Here is a 19,382-nt window from a genome sequence, read left to right on the forward strand (position 1 = left end):
TTCTCTTGATAATTGCCAATGCGCTCTCTCTCTCTCTCTCTCTCTCTCTCTATCTATCTATTTTACATGCACACAGTCTTATACATTGATAGACAATTTTTGCTCATGCAGGACATGTTCTGGTGTTCATCTTTGGTAATTAGAGTAATAGCTTGTGTCACATGTGTTTATAGTCATCATCTGGGTGCTTTACTTGTTCTGCACAAATGAAGTGTTGCCAGCCCTCACTTCTTCATATTTTGCTTCCAATGAGCCATACTAACTAGTTGTCAGGCATCCTGAAAAATGTTTTTGCCTTTCATTTTAGGGTCCAGCCCCTGTACCTGACCAGTTTTAGAGGAATGTTTTTTTGTTTGTTTGTTTGTTAAGCCACACGGTGTTCTATGAACGATTCAAGCATCAAAAGAAAATCTAACTTAAGGCACGAACCAGGGAGAAACAGGTGTAGATGATGACAGGTGAGCAGGTCAGTGATTACTATACTGATGATGATGCAGTTGTTGGAACAGACGAGAGGGGAAACGAGGTTGTTACACAAACAAACAACTTTTAAATTGTATCTTTAGATCCTTTGCAGCGTGCAAAATGTTTACTGATTATAATTGACTGTTGATTATTTGTCAGACTTGTTCTATTATTTTTAATGCATGTATTGGTGGCAAAACAATCTTATTTTTTATGCATTGGTTGCTGGGCTGAAGTTTCTGTGTGGGAAAGCAGCTCCTCTCACAAATGCTTTAACTGGAAAGAAGTGTGTTTAAATAGCAGAACTGTCAGAGTATCACCATTAGCTCTTAACCCCTCAACTGCTTCCGAGGTGTCAAATTACAAATAGCCCTACATTTAACATTTCACATTAAATAATATTGTAAGAATTTGCTCTGTGATATTAATAAAACATCTGAAGAATAAAAGACTTCTCTATTCCTTCCCTCTTACTGTTAACAGGTTCCAGGCTGGATGCTTCTGATTTTCTGAAATCATTATAGTGTTTAGAGCAGCAATGCACCTGATAAACCAAATACCCAAATACAAGTGCAGCAAGGATGTACACTACTGTAACACAGCACCAGAACTCTTAAGGTGTGGCTTGTCATAATAATGCATAAAAAGCATATATACAGTAGATACACTATACTGTACTGCAAGTATTTGATGCTGGACTTAGAAATCAGTTGTGTGACTGATCAGTTTAATTAAACACTTCCAATCTCCAAAAAAATAATATCCATCCAGAATTCTGCCAGATGTTTGGTCATGGCTACCAGATGTGTCATCTACTGTAAAGGTGAAGGGACAGGCAAACCGATATTAGGTGTGTTTGTAGGTATATATATATATATATATATTTTATTTATTTTTTATTTTTTTCTGTTAAGGATTTATGCTATATAATCCTTCTACTCCAGAAAAAAGAACAGTTTAAAAGATGATGTTCATGTTCATAATGTAAATCTCACATCTGTAAACCTACTGTACGACTACCACTGTATATATTACTGTATATTTCAGTAACAACAACCTAGTTAGTGAATTATCCTATGTCCTGAAGTGGCCCATGTCAAAAGATTGGTGTAAGTCCTTGAAAACTTAGTGTCTCCTAAAGGTGAATAATTTTCTTGCATGAACCTTGACTTTAATAAGAGTGAATGTGCGAAGGTGTGAAAACATCTGTTTTTGTAATTGTCCGTATCTAAGATGCTTTTTCATGTCAAAACTTTTTGGTGTTCTCTTTGTTTTTACTACACGCATACTATAATGATTTCCCACCTTATTTTGGCATCTAGATGCCATTACTGTTCCAGCATATCAAACCATGTTCAATTGTTTCTAGAAGAGCTCATTTATTTGTGCAGCCTTATTGCAGCTTCAGATGCATTCCGTAGATTTGTATTTATTTACAGATATATGAAAGTACCAGCATCGTACCATTTTGTTGTTGTTGTTGCTTTCCTTTACGAACTTAGATGAAATGGTCAACTAAAGGGTTTTTCCTGCTCAGGGCTTCATACTGTTTAAAACAGGCTAGAACGATGTCACAAAGAAGCAATTTTCTCTCCGCAATGCAGCCTGCTACCTCTCATCTCCTTGCAAATTAGCATTCATGGTGCGTTCTCCAAAGAAAGCTTCCCAGATAGTGGCTGAGATAAGACATATTCTCGCATGGCTACTTAAGGACCCTAGAGAAGCTGTAATTTCATCAAAAAATTAAACACATTCATTACATCAGAAAAGTACTTGTCGCCTGGTAAGCATTTCAGATGACAATACTTATGCAGGATGCCAAGTATACAGAACGCTGTGTGCTGAACGCCCTTTTTGTAAATCCCTCCACCTTTCTATTTCTATTTTTCTTTTTTTTTTGTTATAAAGTGTGACAGCCTCACCTGAGCAGCTTTGCATTGAAAACAGTCTCAATATCTTGCAGCACAGCAGGCAAATACTTCAGAGCTGCAACCTACACACACACACACACACACACATAGACATATTTTATTTAGATTTGTGTTAATTTACATTACACCACTGTTCACAGCAGTTATCATGTCAAACATGTCTGTTTTAAGCAAACTGGAAACACCTGTTGTGAACATCTCACTTTTTGTCAGGCTGCCAGGCGTGTTATAGCTAATTTGTCTGTTCGGAACCAAGTGTGATGGGATGATAAGACAAAGCATGAGTGCTGAATTTGTTAAAAAGCAGAAGAGTAAAGAGCTACAAGTAAGGCAACGTTACAGATTACACAAAAATGCAAACATAGGGCCAGGGGTAGCTCAGTGGTTAAGGCATTGGACTACAGTTTGAGAGGTCCTAGGTTCAAACCCCACAACCACCAAGTTGCTACTGTTGGGCCCTTGAGCAAGGCCCTCAACTGCTCAGGTGGGTAATGAGATAAAAAAAAAGTAAAAAAAAAAAAAGGAAGTTGCTCTGGATAAGAGCATCTGCCAAATGTAAATGTAAACACACACACACACAATTAATTTACCTTATGCCTACACCTAAATCTAATCCTGAACCTAAACTCAATGTAAACCTCAATAACCAAAGCCATGTATTATTATTATTATTAAGGCATGAGGCAGGGTACACCCTGGACAGGGAGCCAATCTATCGCAGGGCACACTCATACACACACTCATTCACATACTATGGCCAATCTGGAAACGCCAATTAGCCTTATCTGCATGTCTTTGGATTGTGTGTGAAAGCCAGAGTACCTAGAGGAAACCCACTAAACACAGGGAGAACATGCAAACTCCATGCACACAGAGGCAGAAATTGGAGCCTGGAGGTGCAAGGTGACAGTGCTAACCACTAAGCCACTGTGCCGCTTATTATTATTATTAATAATAATAATATTATTGTTGTTGTTGTTGTTGTTGTAAATGCAAAATTTTAATTTTGGGAGTTCAGTTAAATGTTCCAGGTCAAACCTGCCAAATATTCCTATTGTTCTGGGGACATTTACTCATTGCCAGAAGAGTTTTATCTAGTACCATACACACACACACACACACACACACACCTGCTGCAGTAAGGTGGTGTTGTAATCACTCTTCATTAGTCTGTTGATGGACTCAAATAGCCCCTTTAGGGAGTCTTCAAACTCAGTCTGCTCCTTCCCTTCATATAGCCTAGAGAGAGAGAGAGAGAGAGCGAGAGAGAGAGAGAAAGAGAGAGAGAGAGAGAGAGAGAGAGGGAGGAGAAGAGAAGGTTAAAAAAGGAATATTATGGGAATAAACAGTATCAGACTGTATATTAAGCATATACAATGCATTCCAATAAATACAATAAATTGTGCAAACACATTAACTAGTGAAGCATTTCAAACCCCCCAATCACAGTCATAGATCCCAACAATAAGATTGAGGTTCGGCTTAAGGGGGACATATTATGCAAAATCCACTTTTTAATCACTTGTATGCATTCTGAGCAGTCTCTGTTATGTATACAAACAAAAAACATGAGAAAAAATTTTGTTTAATTTTTATATTGCCCAGAGCTTAAAAACCTAATTAGATTTACCCCCTAATGTTATCCCATATGAAGGAATATGAGTCTGTCCCCCAGTCTGTTGTCCAGCTCTGCAGTTTTCTGTCAGGGCGTGGCTTCAGGTTGTGTTTTTACATACACACTAAATGGCGTGTTTACAGGAGGAGTGAACCAGAGGGAGTTTTGAGGTATAAAAAGTATTATCTAAGGGGTATTTTAGCTAAAGTTTGTGTACCTGAGCAGTTTCAGAGGAAAGTTTTTGTTTGTTAAGCCAAACAGTGACCTATAAAGCATTAAATACATCTAACTTAAAAAATGTACCAGCGAGAAACAGGTGATAATGTATATTGGTATTGGTATATTGGTATATATTGGTATATTGGTATTGGTATATTGGTATATATTGGTATATTGGTGATGCTGAATCCTGAGTGGTTGAAATGATTATTAATGAGAGGGGAAATGAGGTTGCTGCTGAAGTTGTTGCAGTATTTTAGAATGTATTTATTTTAGGCACTTTGTAGCCTGTTGGCGTATGTTTGAACTTCTTTAATTTAATTTTTGTAATTTAATTTCGCTTAAGGTCAAGAAATGAGAGGTGGCTCAAGACTTTTGCACAGTTCTGTTAAGAAAAGAACATTTTAAGAGCTTTTAAGGGCAGGGTTAGCATTCATATTTAGTTAACCACTCTGTTTACATGAAATACAATTAAATGATAGATTTTTATTTTATTTTAAGATCAGGATGTCCTGTTTAGTATTATGCTTGCTTTTTTTTTTTTACCAGCAACCAAACTCCTGGCACTGCTTACATTCTTAACCTAGTGGTCATAAAAAACAGTAGGCGCCAAAATATATAATACAGTTCTGAAACTCGCACATCTTGAATGTGCATGTGCGTTAGTCGACAGGGCCTAGCTCTATCTCTAGCCATGCTTTACTTTCCAGGACAAATAATTTCACATGGTACTGATTTCCCATACCCATCCCATTCCACCGATCTAACACCACCTGATGCCTGCTTGTGGAGAATGTTAAAGGAGAGTGTGTTCAACTGTGAAGATCTGCCAAGAACTGAGCCTGCATTACATGAGCAAATCGTCTCCTTTTGCAGGAATCTGCAGCAACCTTTGTTCTGCGATATGTTTGAGAATCTGCTATATGAACACCCCACACACTTTGAACACCTACTTTAGGCATGCAATGGTCAATCAACACACTGCGTTTGTAAGTGTATAAGTTAGTTTCTTTAAAAGGAAATAAACTCATAGATGACAACAAGGTCATCTTTTCATTTCAGTACTGTAGATTTCATGGACATGTTTGTGTCACATGATTGAAAAATGAAGAGCTGACAAATTGGGAAGTTAAAATTTTCAGCCAGCTTTCAACTTCAAGTTAATGAGTTGTGCAATGGTAATGTTTCTCAGCATTGGGTTTGTGGTTAATGTCAGGCCTAATTTCAGCCATACAGTGTAATTCCTAATCATTGACCAACAAATCTCATTAAAATATATATACTGGTGACAGATTTGCTATTTCTTTATCATTTTGCTTTTCACAAAAGACTCTATAACTTCCTAAATCCTTAACCTGAGTCATCACCTTGTGAATGCCTGCTGTCTATTTTCCTCGTTGCCTAGGAACAGCACCACCATGAATTTAACTACTTGAACAATGAGCATATATTGTCAAAAATCACAATTTTTGGAGTTCATGTTTAAACCACTCTTTGTTACAGACCTGAAGCATTTTAATATTTGAGCAAAATTGAATTAGGCATTATTACAAGCAGCAGAAACATGCACCAATGTTTAAGACCCGGCTTAACAAACCAGATCGGAAAAGCCTACCATTGATCATGTGTTAAATCCCCTGCGTTGTGTTGGTGTAGTGGATGTACAGTAAAGCAGATGAATGTCTTCACAGTGAGGCACTGAGAAAACCAGCCTGACTGACACTTCAATCAAAACTCTCTGATTTAAGAGACTGAGCCAGACATCTCACTCCTCCATTTTATCTCTCCTTGCACCATTCTGTGCCTATTCAGCCACTTCTCTCTAATTGTGCCTTGCCATCCTGCCTCGTAATTTGTTACCTATTTACAATGTTATTTGTCTCTCTATGTCACTCCTTCTTTTTCCTGATTTACTTTCAGCTAAGCTTAAATTCTCCATTCCTGATTCTGTAGCACAATGTACTGAGAATGTCTTCTTACTGTTCTTATACACATGATTCTACTCATAGAGACTGCTTTTAATTATAGGGAGTAAAATGTAAAAAAGTTCCATGATTGCATCTGACTATCTCTCTCTCTCTCTCTCTTTCTCTCTCTCTCTCTCTCTCTCTCTCTTTTCACCATGCTCTCTGCCAATGAGTTGTGATTTATGACATTCGAGCGGGTACCCCAATGCTGGATGACAACCGTCATTTATTTCTCACGATAGTGTGATGACATTGAGATAATGTTATTTTTGAAAGTTGGAATGACTTTGATAAAATGATGATGAGATAACATTAAATGAATGTCCCAAACACAATGTTACTGCATAACCTAAAGACAACTGAATTATAACTTTTCTTTGGAGCATTTTTCCTGATGAACACTTGATTGTGATGCTCATTGTTATTTATGCATGTACTGTACAGTATAAGAGCTTCAAAAGCATGCTTCCTTGTGGTCCAGTGTTAAGCACTCAGTGCTCCAGTGATGACAGTTCAAGTCCCACTGAGGAAGCCCATTTTTAGGCCAAGTTTAATACTTATATTTTTTTAAGTCATTTTTGCAACATCATATTAGAGTCATTCGTTCAACATTATGCCATCATCCTTCAGCCAATGTTGCTCCAACATCACTTCATCAAATTAATTTCCATAAGGTTGCTAAATTAACATTACCACAACATTCTGACAACCAAAAACATCCTGCTGGGATGCCATTATCAAACCACCATCAGTTTATACAATTAATCTCTTCAGGAATATAACACAGGGCCGTCAAGAAAATGTTGGTCTCTTTGTCACTACACCTACATTGTGAACATGACAGAGCACACATACATACAAGTTAAAAAAACTAAAAAAAACACAATAACAACTTTATTATTACCACTTCTTTATATTAAGTACACAATATATAATGTACTGTACATGTTTTGTAAATCCCTGCACATGCACACTCTCCCTCTTTTTATAAAATACTCAAAATCCACAAATTCACACATCCATCTTTGAGGAATGAATAGAGATTACACTATGCTGCTAGGACAAACACCATCTAATGCAACTGAACAAAAAACTGTAAGGCTTGTGGTTAGCTTAGGTGAGCTTTCTCTTATACACACACTTACACCTACACCCACGACAGAGTGGGTAAATCCCGGTGGCCCACATAAAATGAAAAAGCATGGCGAGATCTTTACAGGCTGCGGGGCTGTCAGTCACAAACCCTTAACTGTCCTTGTGCAGCCAGCAGAGGCACATTATTATAGAGACAGATAGGACTCTACAGATACTCAGTGTAAATGAGAGGAATATGGTGTCACACTACAAGAGGAGGAAGCAAAAAAATGTAAGCAAAATAAAGAGGGGCGTTCAAGGCAAACTTGTGATAAAATTTATCGTGCATGAAGATGTAAAACTGATCAACATTTACAAAAGACTTCAAGCACAGTACGGTGATGGGACTCTTCGCTGCAGTAAAACATTTTAACTGTGCAAACATTTTTAAAAGGCCATACGTCTGTGAATGATGAGTCCACTAAAGAAAGCGGGTGGTATGCCTAATTCTTAAAAAAAAAAAAAAAACAGATAACTAGTTGCCAACTAGAAGAAGAGACGCATTTGTCTTTGGGAACTGTACACACAATTATTCATGAACACCACTGGCACATTACATGAACTCAACTGGGAGGTATTGCCCCATGCTACATATACTGTAGTCCTGACCTCACTCCAAGTGATTTCCACATGTTTCGGCCATTTAAGGAGTTCCTTGGAGGCCAGGGTTTTAGACATTAAGCAGGCAGTCCAATCATGGCTCCAATATACTAAGAAAACTTTTTACTTTCTTGGTATCCAAGCACTAGTGAAATGCTGGTATAAGTGCCTTAGTGTAGCAAGGAATAATGTAGAGAAATCAATTAAGCTTTTAACTCTCATAACTGTGTTGTGTTATTCTGCCCAATCAAAAGTCCTGGTTTGACTTGACCGCTTTTATATGTTACCTTTCTGTGCTACTGAAATGATGAAATACAGTACGACCTCTTGACCTTAAAGATGTACAAGAATGTCAACTTACAAGTGAGACATTTATTAATTATTGATGCTAATCGTTTTTCTAATTTAGTCCCTATATAGCTTTCTAATTCAGACCTTAAACTATGAGGGAAATTGACTACAATGAATTTGCTACCCAACACAGTTCTAAGCCCAACTTATGTATTTCTGGGACACACCATGTCTGGAGGCGACATTCAGCAGATGTGGAAGCTAAATTGACAAATACTGGTGAATTCATGTTTCACTATGTGAGGGTCTCAACATTGCCATCATAAAACTAAAGTTTAAGCAAGTTTTTACTTTATATTTCACTGTTTTTCCTAAGGGCTTGATTAAATTTACCATAACTGTGTGGTGATGTGTTCAGCTTCCTTGTTTGTTCTTTTTGGCAGCAAAATAATAGCAACACGTGTATTTGCATGTACCAAAGATATATTATAAAGTAAAGTAGGAAATAACTAATTTTGCCTAAACGATAACATAAGGGATATAATCAAATATGGAACAAACTAATTATTTGTTGTAGATGGATACAAATATGGTTTTAAACAGGCCAGATTCATTAACATGCAAGTACAGCAAGATGGTTAAAATTAGGTGACTTATTAAATATATTTGAAAATATTTTGTTCCAACAAAACTGTGAGTGTCAGAAACTGTGAGTGAGATCAGAAACTGTTCTGCACATATTCTTAACTGAGATAATAATAAACCTAAGTGATGTGTCTAAAACTGAGACTTGAGATCAGTGCTTTCCATTCAAGACTACTGTCTCCCCGGTCACTGCTGTGCAGGTGTGAACATGTTACATCAGTTAATTTGTGATTGCAATGAAAGCAGAAATGGATGCACTGCTTCTGATTTGCACAAAAGACAAGCAGTGGGCAGTGATTTGTTTTTTGGGGGGAGGTCTAAGGGTGTATCTGGTGACAAAAAAAAACTCACAGAAGAGCATAAACAGATGCATTCAAATATCTGTACAAAAAATTTAGACCAATAAGGAAGGTGAAAGTTTTATGACGAGACATGAATTCATCACTATGAGCCTGAGAGTAAATGGCGGAAGCATCCTCAAATGCTGACCAGAAAAAAGTTAAAAAGTTGACCAGCAGCTAGAAAATAGATGACTGTAGTTTTCCACATACTTTTGCCCACACTGTCAACATACTGCAAAAACTTCATTTTGAGGTGCTAACGCATCCTAATCTTGATACATCTGAATTTTATCTCTACGGCCCCCTAAAGGCAGTCCCACAAGGATTCACTTTAGATTAAAAAGTTAAGACAGCGGTGCATTTGTGGCTCGCAGTTGAGCCTAAAACATTTTGAATTTGGAAATGGGAAAGTTGTTCACAGATGGACAAAATGTACTGGAAATCAAGGAGATTATGTAAGAAAATTATGTATTTGTCTTGCGGAGTGCAGATAATTTTTAATTTACCTTCATAGTACGTCATACTGTGATTTGCATATTAGGAAAATTTTAATCCTTGAGTATAAAGTCCATACTTATTAATGGATCCAAGAACAGTCCAGCAAAGGTCTATTCACATAAAAATATCCTCCTGTTTGATTTAGCTGGTGATATTTATCGGGCTACACATAAATGGCAATGAGGATTAGACGATGTGAGACAACGGTTGGGAATTACTGTGGGAGTCAAAGAAACATCAGCAATACTACAAAGCTTTTTAAAAGCCAATGCAAATAAGCCAATCTATGTGGCAAACTGAAACACTATAAAACAGTGGGGTGTGTTTAAATCGAGCAAGCAAAATGAGAAACTAAATGATTAGAAGTGAATTCTTGTCAAGGCAGAATTAAAGCTAAAGCCAACGTAGGAACACTAGCATAGTTTGGTTGTACACTGAATAGGAAGCCTGGCCATCTTAGTGCACCATGCACACATACTGTACAGCATTTACATGGGTACAATTTAACACTGCATTCATCTATTGGGAAAATGAAAGGAAAATGGAAAGCTCAAATGCAATGAGTTTGAAGTTGGAGATAGAGCTGGGTACCTAAGTTTAAAAACTGTCTCATACCATAAGTAAATTTTATCACCGCCAGTGAGCCAGTAAGCATGCAGCACACTGATTACATTGCATGGAGACAGGGTGCACATATGTGTGTGCTGTATTCTGAGAGACTTGACTACATCAAGTAGTAAAAAATGTCTACACATGATTCAGTTGTAAAACTCTTGGTGGTTTTATCACAAAGGACAACACCAGACTTAAACTGAAACCCTTAGGTAACTTTAGATATTAAATTTTAGCTTAGGACCAGAGAACCCCAGCCCAACTAATTTCAATGAGTGGTTCAGGAGGGACCAGGAGGAATATTAACTGACTGGGGTGTGCATGAACACACAGAAACAGAATAGATTATTGTACATGCTCATTTTTTAGTAAACACTGACATCATTCTTCAATTAACAACAAAAAAAGTGACCATCGTTAACACATACTGTAGGGTGCTGATTGTGAGGAACACACACTCCCTCAATCACTCAATACTTTGTCCTGTATTCAGGGTCGTAGGGGGCCTGGAGCCTATCCCAGGAGGCTTAGGGCACAAGGCGGGGTACACCCTGGACAGGGCACACATATACCATGCTAAATTTTGGAACGCCAGTTAGCCTAACCTACATGTCTTTGTTGGAGGAAACCGAAGTACCTGGAGGAAACCCAGCAGGCATGGGGAGAACATGCAAACTCCATGCACACAGAGACTGGAATCAAGCCTGGCCGGAAATCGAACCCAGACCCTGGAGGTGCAAGGCGACAGTGCTAACCACACTCAAAAAAAGGAACTTGGCTATCTGTTACATGTACTAAAATGTAATATGTGTTTTGTACTTAATAATTTCATGTTTCCAAGATAATCATGAATAAATTATGTTGTATTTGCATGAAATTCAAAAACCCTAACATGTATTAGACTCAATCATGTTAAGATAAACCAAAGAGATCATGTCACTATGAAAACCGGAAATATCAGAGCAAACATCGCGAGAAGAGAACACAGCGTGTTGAGAAGATAAACGTTTGGCGGGCGTGTGGAAAAGGAAAGCTGAAATTAATTCCTGTCTTTCTAAATAGAAACAAAATACTGAACATAAATGTCACCTGCTGTTTAGCGATGTTTAGTCACGTTATTTTGGTTTAAGCTATTTCTTGTATTTTTAATCACACTTAAAATACTGACGGTTATATGCGCGTGCTTAATCTGTGGTTCGGTTCTGGTTTCGGTCTGTTGTGAAGCGAGAGAAACAAATTATAAATATTGTTCATTTGCTAAATTAAGTATCAGCTATCTCTTTATTTGTTCACAGCAGTTTGTGAGTGAAAGTGTCCTGTCTGCATCTGACTTCAAGAGTTTCATAACCAACTGTATCTAACGGTCATATTTAAAAGTCATAACGTACAGTTAAAGTACAAAACGTTTCTGTTGGTGTTTAATTTTTTTTCTATAATTAATACTTATTTGTGGTGTTTTATGTTTTGTACATCTTTTCAAATTGAGACCCCATTTGTAAGTTGCTGCTGGTGTAAAATAAAAATCTCCGTTTTATCCCGTTTGTCTTATGCTTCCTTCCTTCACAGAATTCTGTTCAGGGCTTGAAATTCAAATTTACTTGAGTTGTACCAACCCTATTTAACAGTATTGAATGATGTTGGACGCAGCTGTAGTAAATAAGTTAAATGAACCTAATAAAATTAATTTGACTAATAAATTTTTTAAAAAGTAAAATTACATTAAACATTTGTATAATGTAAGCAGTAAGAAATTGTTAGCCTTCTTAATGATAATGGAGTATCAGACATAATTCAATTACATTACACTTCACACACAATCAATTGCTATTACAGTAAATGATAAAGATTATGTTAAGTCAACATGATACTTTTACACAAGTTTAACATGAATGAAATACTTTGGTTTAGCCGGCAAAAATTGTGTAATTTGGCCACATTTTGATAATGTGGGACCGATGTACACATTAAAATCAAGTAAATTCAAAGGATTATTTTTTTAGTACGCTACACCATTGTGCCGCCTACATGAGGAACAGTCTTCATTAAATTTTTGTTATAAATAAAATTCTATGACCCCAGGCAGCACGGTGGCTTAGTGGTTAGCACTGTTGCTTGCACCTTCAGGGAATTCCAGGGTCAATTCCCGCCTTGGGTCTGTGTGTGTGGAGTTTGCAAAATCTGGTTATTCATGTTCCTGGTGCTTGGTGGGTTTTCTCCAGGTTCTCTGTTTTTCTTTAACAATCCAAAGACCTGCAAAGACTAATTGTTGTTCCCAAAGTGTACATACTGTGTCAATGAGCATGTGTGTATGTGTTGTACTGGCATCCAGGGTCTACCCCACCTCATGCCCTAAGTCTATGAGATAGGCTTCAGCCTCCCTGCAACCCAGTATACAGGATAAAGTGGTATAGACAATTAGTTATGAGTGATTCTGTTACCCAAAGAAAGAAACTACCCCCACACTCTAGTTCTCTCTCTTTAGTCATACTAGTCAAAGCTGGAGAAAATCACATGAGGATCACAATTCTTCAGTGATGGGAAACAGTGCAGTGCTCAAGATACCTTACAAAAAAAATGAAAACTAGATTATTTCCAGCCCTAGCTTGAGAAGATGAGATGCAATAAAGACAGTTATGCAAGCTCAAACTAAGGACCTTGGAGCTGTAAGGCAGCATTGCCACCACCCAGTCACATTATTATTATTAGTAGTAGTAGTAGTAGTAGTAGTAGCAGTATGAAACAAGAAAATGACTTAGAACTAGTGTAGTTTAAACTAAAATAAAAAAAAAAAACAAGTGAATCAGGAGTAATACTGCCACTGTCCACAATTATGTAATATTTAATATTTATTGTGGACAGAGACAGGTAGAACCTCCGTACTCCTAGTGCATCCTTCTTGCTTAAAAGTATACAACTTTTTTTTTCATTCTAGGTTAACAGCCAGCTTTACTTACTTACTTTTCCTGTAAGCTGAGATATACAGTAATAGTATGTGCAAAAGTCCTGAGCCATGCTTCATTTCTTTATATTTTGCTTCCAAAAAGCCAGATTTTGTAGTATTTTAAATGTAGCCTTGATCAAGAAACCTCAAGGCTTCCAGAAGCACTTTTTTGGACTCTTGTTTTTGGCAACTTTTTGAATGAATCATTTAAATCATTCAAGCATTAAACCATCTAACTTAAGGCACAATCCAGTGAGAAGCAGGTATATGATCACAGGTGATCAGGCCACTGATTAGTATACTGGTGAGGATGAATGTTGAGTGATTGGAACAGAAGAGCGGGGAAATGAGGTTGCTGCTGAGGTAAAACAATCACATTTTTTTTCTTTTTTTTAATTAACATAATTTAAAAATTTTACATGAACAAATGGGGTGTGGCTTAAGACAATTGCACAGTACTGTCTGCAATTGTCTTGAGCCATTTATCTTTTTGTCTGTACATTGGTCAGAACTTGTTCTTTCAATTATATTTTTTAAAACTGCGTTTTATACATCGGAGGACCAAAAACAAGTCTCAGAAAATGTTCTGCCTGTATGTCTGTCTGTTTGTCTGCCCAGTCAGATTTTGTTACAACATCATGCAAAACTGGCTAGACAGAATTTAATGAAACTTCAAGCCAATCCTTCTGTATTTGCCCAAGACAGTTAAAACTGTGCCAAAAATTCAATCAAAATGTTGAGTAGAAGGGAAGTTATGTGCCACATTATGTCACAGCATCTGAGATTTTTGTTTTTTTGTACTCATTTAGTGCTTTTGCGTTGTGGTGGGAGTCTCTCAAAAAAGGCAATCAATGCGATAGTTTACCATGTGTAGACATAGTATGCGGAAGACACAGAAATGACTGTAATACACCTTACACTAATTTATAAATAGCATTTTTAAACATAGGTTTTCTAGTTATACCTTAAACTAACAGTTATGATTTATATCTTTACAATGAGTGGAATATGTTGGGAAGTTGCCTAAATAATTCAGGCTAGCTAAGTAATAAACATTAGCAACACATTCAGTCAAACATATACTATAGATCTCATAATTTCAGCTTTTTAAGAAAGAAATTAGGTCTTCCTGTAAAAATCAAGGGCAACGTTCGCAGACACATTCAGACCTAGTGGCACAGCAAAAGAGAAATGAAGGGGTAAACCACTGGTGTGCTTTTGGATGCATTCCCATTAATCTCTCTATATCACATCTTGCTCTCTAATTAATAGTCTTTCTAGTTCTCATATGCTGTTGTGCGCACCGAGCCACACAACAAATCCATCTTTTTTCTTTTGCCTTTTGTCACTTTAGTCTATCGCACATGCAAATTCAGACACTGGCTTCGTCATTGCCATTGTATAGCCTCACACACACAATCAAAAACACAACTGCAGACACACACACACAAATACACACCCCTAATAATTAGAGTGCATTTAGCTGTTGTTGAGCCATCAATAGTTATCAGGCACGTTAATGCAGCAGTCAGCTTCTTTAAAGTGGCACAATAGAAAACTATTCAAACACACACAGACAAACTTTTAACACTCTCATAAACATACACAGACACACACAAACACTCTCTGAAAAATCCCACACCACAGCAGTATAAAAAAAAAAACACCTGTTATAATATACTCAACTCCTCACAATGCCTACAGAAGAGTTAACTATGTTCGATTCAGTCTGAATCCATAGAAATGCATGCTACACATTGATAACACACACACACACACTCACTGGGAATAGAGCATGCGGGAGCGGACGATGAACTTGAAGATGTACTCGAGAGCTTTCAGTGTGCGCAGAATGGGTTCGCATGCTTCTCCACGACTAGACACATCCAAATATGTCTTCAACACTGACATCAACTTCCTGCAGCACAGACAGAAAAAAAGAGGACACAAAGAGGCTTTATCAGTTTCATTTTAAACCAAATAATAGCCTTAGTGGGTTTGATAAAAGCATGAATTAATCAATGAATCATAAGGGTAAGTTTCATTTTTCATTTGTGTTCAGATTTGTGCATATATTTCATAACATTGTGCTTGCACACTGGTTTAATAAATAGGTTTATCCCACAGCACTGTTCTATTCCCTAATCTAATTGGTCAGAAAGCCTTTTAAGTTATATTACAGCTTTATTTTCTATGTGAAACAACTTACATGCAAGGTCGCACTTCTTTGACTTAAGAGTTGGCCAACTCCAACCCACCACCTTATTTAGTGTTTTTCATGGCATTTGAAATTTGGGACAAAGGCAACCTGAATTAAACTCACCACCTCTAATGTTTATGTGACATTTCAGTTTTGGGGCAAAAGTACTTATTTTCCCAAATGTATTTTTTTTGTTTAATATCATGCCTGAGATATGGGCTTATCCCAGCTCAGTTGTGGCTGTGTTCTAGTAGCCACATTTAGATGAGTTCATTACCATTCCTCAGTGGTATCTGGGTCTAAAAGAGGTAAATGTGGCTTGGCACTGCAACACGGCTCATCTGTTGCCCACTCCAAGCAAGGAATATAAAACACACACCGCGCCTGGGGCGGAGATTTGAGACAAATTGTTTCAAAGGGATAGTTTGAGTTTTTTTTTTTTTTTTCCAGTCTGTCTTAAATCCAAATTGAGGTGCATGTAAGTAGGTCTTATTCATTATATGGTACTATGCATGCAACTGCTGTAGAGCAAGGATGTCTTTAAAAATGTGTCTACATCAAATTAATAAATGCAGTAAACAGCAATTCATGAAACAAAGTCAATAATTGGTGTGATGACCTTTTGCTTAAAATAGTCTCAATTTATGCAATTTATACAGTTTTATAAGGAAATTATTGAGCATCCTGCAGAACCTAAGACCTTTGTGGACTTGCTTCTTTTTTCAAGCATGCAGAACCCAGAATTATTTTTTTTGTTTGTCACTAAGTACGTGAGCACAATGTAAGCAATTGGGGCCAAATTCCACAACCCTCGCTCCATTTAATAAAGCATTCCAAAGTTCCGCTGAGACTCGTATGAAGCTTCTGCAGTCCCACTGAGCTATATGGAGTTGGTATCTTTCACAGGTATGATGTCTTTAGTATAAATCTAACTATTTCTTTTTCCTCATATGGCTAGTTCTGGAGAAAAATAACATTATTAGATAAATGATAAAATAGAAAATAACAAAAAATACATAATACATAGTACATATATAATTATTATAATTTTATAATAAGAAATTACAGTATTGTTTAAAAACCCCTAATGATAAGTAAACGTAGTTTAGGCTGACACTGTGTAATTTAATAATTACAATAAAACATTAATAAGGTTTCTAACCAATCATAGATTAAATTGAATCTGTTAACCAATTAGAAGGCAGGATTTTATAACTTTACATAAGCTTGTTTTTTAATTTAATTTGCAAATAAATAAATACATTTTCTAGCAAGGACTCTTCTTACACTGACCCAAGGAAGGAAGGAAGGAAGGAAGGACTTGGCTTATTGACTCAGTTGGTTGTTAAAAGAAAAACCCTGAATAAATTAATTTTAACCTGAAATATTATTTTATAACAACAACACAGAACTCCATGTAGCTACACATATGCACACAAAGCGACATAACAAACACACCTGCAAAAATGCACAGTAACATGGACTTAGTAGGTTTTTGTTAAATCCTAGTCTTTCTGCTTTTTCTGGTAAGGGCTGCAGTAGCCAAAGGCTAAGATGGTCAGTCCAGAGTTCTCTTTCCCTGAACACCACTGTCAGCTCCTCCCTGGGAGACAGCCTCAAACCTGCTGTGAGCTATAATCTCTGCAGCGTGACTTAGAGGTTCCGGTCCGGTAAAACATTCCTGATATAGCTGTACCCAAAGCCAACCAGAGGGAATCCGTGTAAGTTACCTGAACCAATTCGACTGGCTTCACTGAATTTGAAGGAGCTGTTCCAGCTACCTAATAGCTGAGCTTCTCATATTATCACAGAGAGTGAGGCCAGTAATCCTGCAGAGGAACTTCATTTCCATGCCACTACTCACAGCTCATGATATCAGCTGAGAATATGGATGTAGATTGATCGGTAAACAGAGAACTTCATCCACAAACACTAACACTGCTGCTGACCAGCTCAATCTCACATACAAAGTATATCTTACATGCTAAATCAGTAGCATCTAAGCCTTATTGCAGGACAGCAAGCGTTACAAAATCCTTAGAAAAGCACATTTACAGGCATTAGAGAAAGCATGCCGCATGTGAAGCCAATGCTTACAGCAGCATACTCTGAAGTTATAAGATCATCAATTCAGTCTGTGTGTGTGTGTGTGTGTGTGTGTGTGTGTGTGTGTGTGTGTTAGAGAGAGAGAGAGAGAGAGAGAGAGAGAGAGTGTTGTCTGTTTTTTAACTTACTTGTAAGCCAGTGTGGCACTAAAGTGCTGTTTAATGTAGGCCTCCAGCACAGTGTTAAAGTGCTGAAACTTTCGGTCTGCAATCAAGCCTATGATGTAGATCTGAGTGAGAGAGAGAGAGAGAGAGAGAGAGAGAGAGAGAGAGATGGGACAAAATGTGGGTAGACATGCCAAACCTGTCAAAAGATATATGGGATGAGAAGTAGAAATGTTTAATATGGCATGATGTATGTGTGTGTGTGTGTGTGTGTGTGTGTGTGTGTCCACTCTCCTCACCAGCGCATCGAATACCAGTATGTCATAGTCATCAGTCTGAGAGTGCTCCATCATAATGTTAAACAGAGCATCAAGTGTGTCCTGCAGAAACTGCTCAAACACACAAACACACAAGCATACTGTATAAAGTGCATGAGGGTTAACTTAACAATACACACAAGCACAAAGCACACCCAAAAACATAACGCATTCAACACAAACCTTAACGACTTCCTCGCCATCGATGAGTTTTAAGTCCTGCAGGTTTTCTTTGAGCAGCTCAGGCCGAGTCCTCCATTTGAGCAGACCCAACAAACCCACTGCCAAACACACACACACACACACACACACACTTACTATCAGTCATTCGTTTACCTTTAATAAATCTTTTTCCTAACGATCTGTTTCAGATGACACTCTTATAAACGTGTGTATCTTTGTGCTTTCTAGCAGGTCTTGTTGCAGCACAGAACAGCAGTAAAAGTGTTTGTGTGTGTGTGTGTGTATACATGTGTGTGTGTGTGTTCTTATATTGCGGATATTGAAGCCTTGCCGGTGTCTGTTAATGAGGGTGGCTTCAGATATCAAACTGTGCATTTGGGTTTTCAGATATGTCAGGTGGAATGAAAGTTATCATTACTTTTATAATGTGCAAATGTTTCCACTTATGGAATGTGGATATAATTGTGTGCAAAATGTAGAAGTCTCAAAATAAGCTTTTTCTTTTGCCATAAAAACAACTGAAAACAACCAGGCTCATGTGTATCTGTGTTATTTTTTTGGTTTTGTTACCTTTTTTTAAAAAAAAAATGTTTACTCAGTCATGTTTTAATTAATTGGTTAAAATGAAAAACATATTCAGTAGATGGTTGTGCTGGTTAAAAGAATAAAAGTCACTCTATACTGCACAATCCTGAGCCCTATATTGCAAAACAATTATGGCTAAAATGCAAAATTAGTACCAGTTTTGTTTACAAACTATAAAATGTAGCCTAAGCTAGCTTTTGGTTTAAATTAGCTACTGGCTTTAATTGCTAATTGCATCCTAATTCATGAACTTTTAACATCACATAGAATGTTGACAAACTTAATATTTAATATATTGTAGATAGCTTTATTGTTATTTAGCTTGTGAATAGATTTAATGATATTCACTACCCATGGTTAGCCTAACATTAGCTAGTTAGCAAACTGACAATAATGCTGTCTCATCAAAGAGCATGAACAACAACACTTGACTCATGTTGGCCACAACTTCTTTTTTTTTTTCTTATTAAAGAAAACTCACTTTAACAGGATGTTCAAATTTTAGTCAGGTTAGTAAAAAGTTTGCTCGAAAAGAGGTTAGCCCTCAAGCTAATAGGCCCAAGATGAGTCTGTCATTCCAGAGTATGTGCAAATAGGTTTTTTTTTTTTTTTTTTTAGTGTAGAGTGT

The 19,382-nt window shown here is 37.1% G+C and overlaps 1 protein-coding gene across 1 annotated transcript in view; it reads right to left on the bottom strand.

Moving 5' to 3' along the window:
• The window catches only part of LOC128544493 (dedicator of cytokinesis protein 2), a 134,609-nt gene that overhangs the window by 95,830 nt on the left and 19,397 nt on the right, over window positions 1-19,382 (bottom strand). The window contains exons 18-23 of the mRNA XM_053514644.1: window positions 18,170-18,267; window positions 17,969-18,058; window positions 17,694-17,794; window positions 15,043-15,177; window positions 3,527-3,635; window positions 2,388-2,458 (exon numbers count right to left, since the gene is read on the bottom strand). Of these exons, the coding sequence (XP_053370619.1) occupies window positions 2,388-2,458; window positions 3,527-3,635; window positions 15,043-15,177; window positions 17,694-17,794; window positions 17,969-18,058; window positions 18,170-18,267 (604 nt within the window). The remainder of the gene's footprint in view (window positions 1-2,387; window positions 2,459-3,526; window positions 3,636-15,042; window positions 15,178-17,693; window positions 17,795-17,968; window positions 18,059-18,169; window positions 18,268-19,382) is intronic.

The sequence above is a fragment of the Clarias gariepinus genome, chromosome 2 (genome assembly GCF_024256425.1).
Source record: "Clarias gariepinus isolate MV-2021 ecotype Netherlands chromosome 2, CGAR_prim_01v2, whole genome shotgun sequence".
Lineage (NCBI taxonomy): Eukaryota > Metazoa > Chordata > Actinopteri > Siluriformes > Clariidae > Clarias > Clarias gariepinus.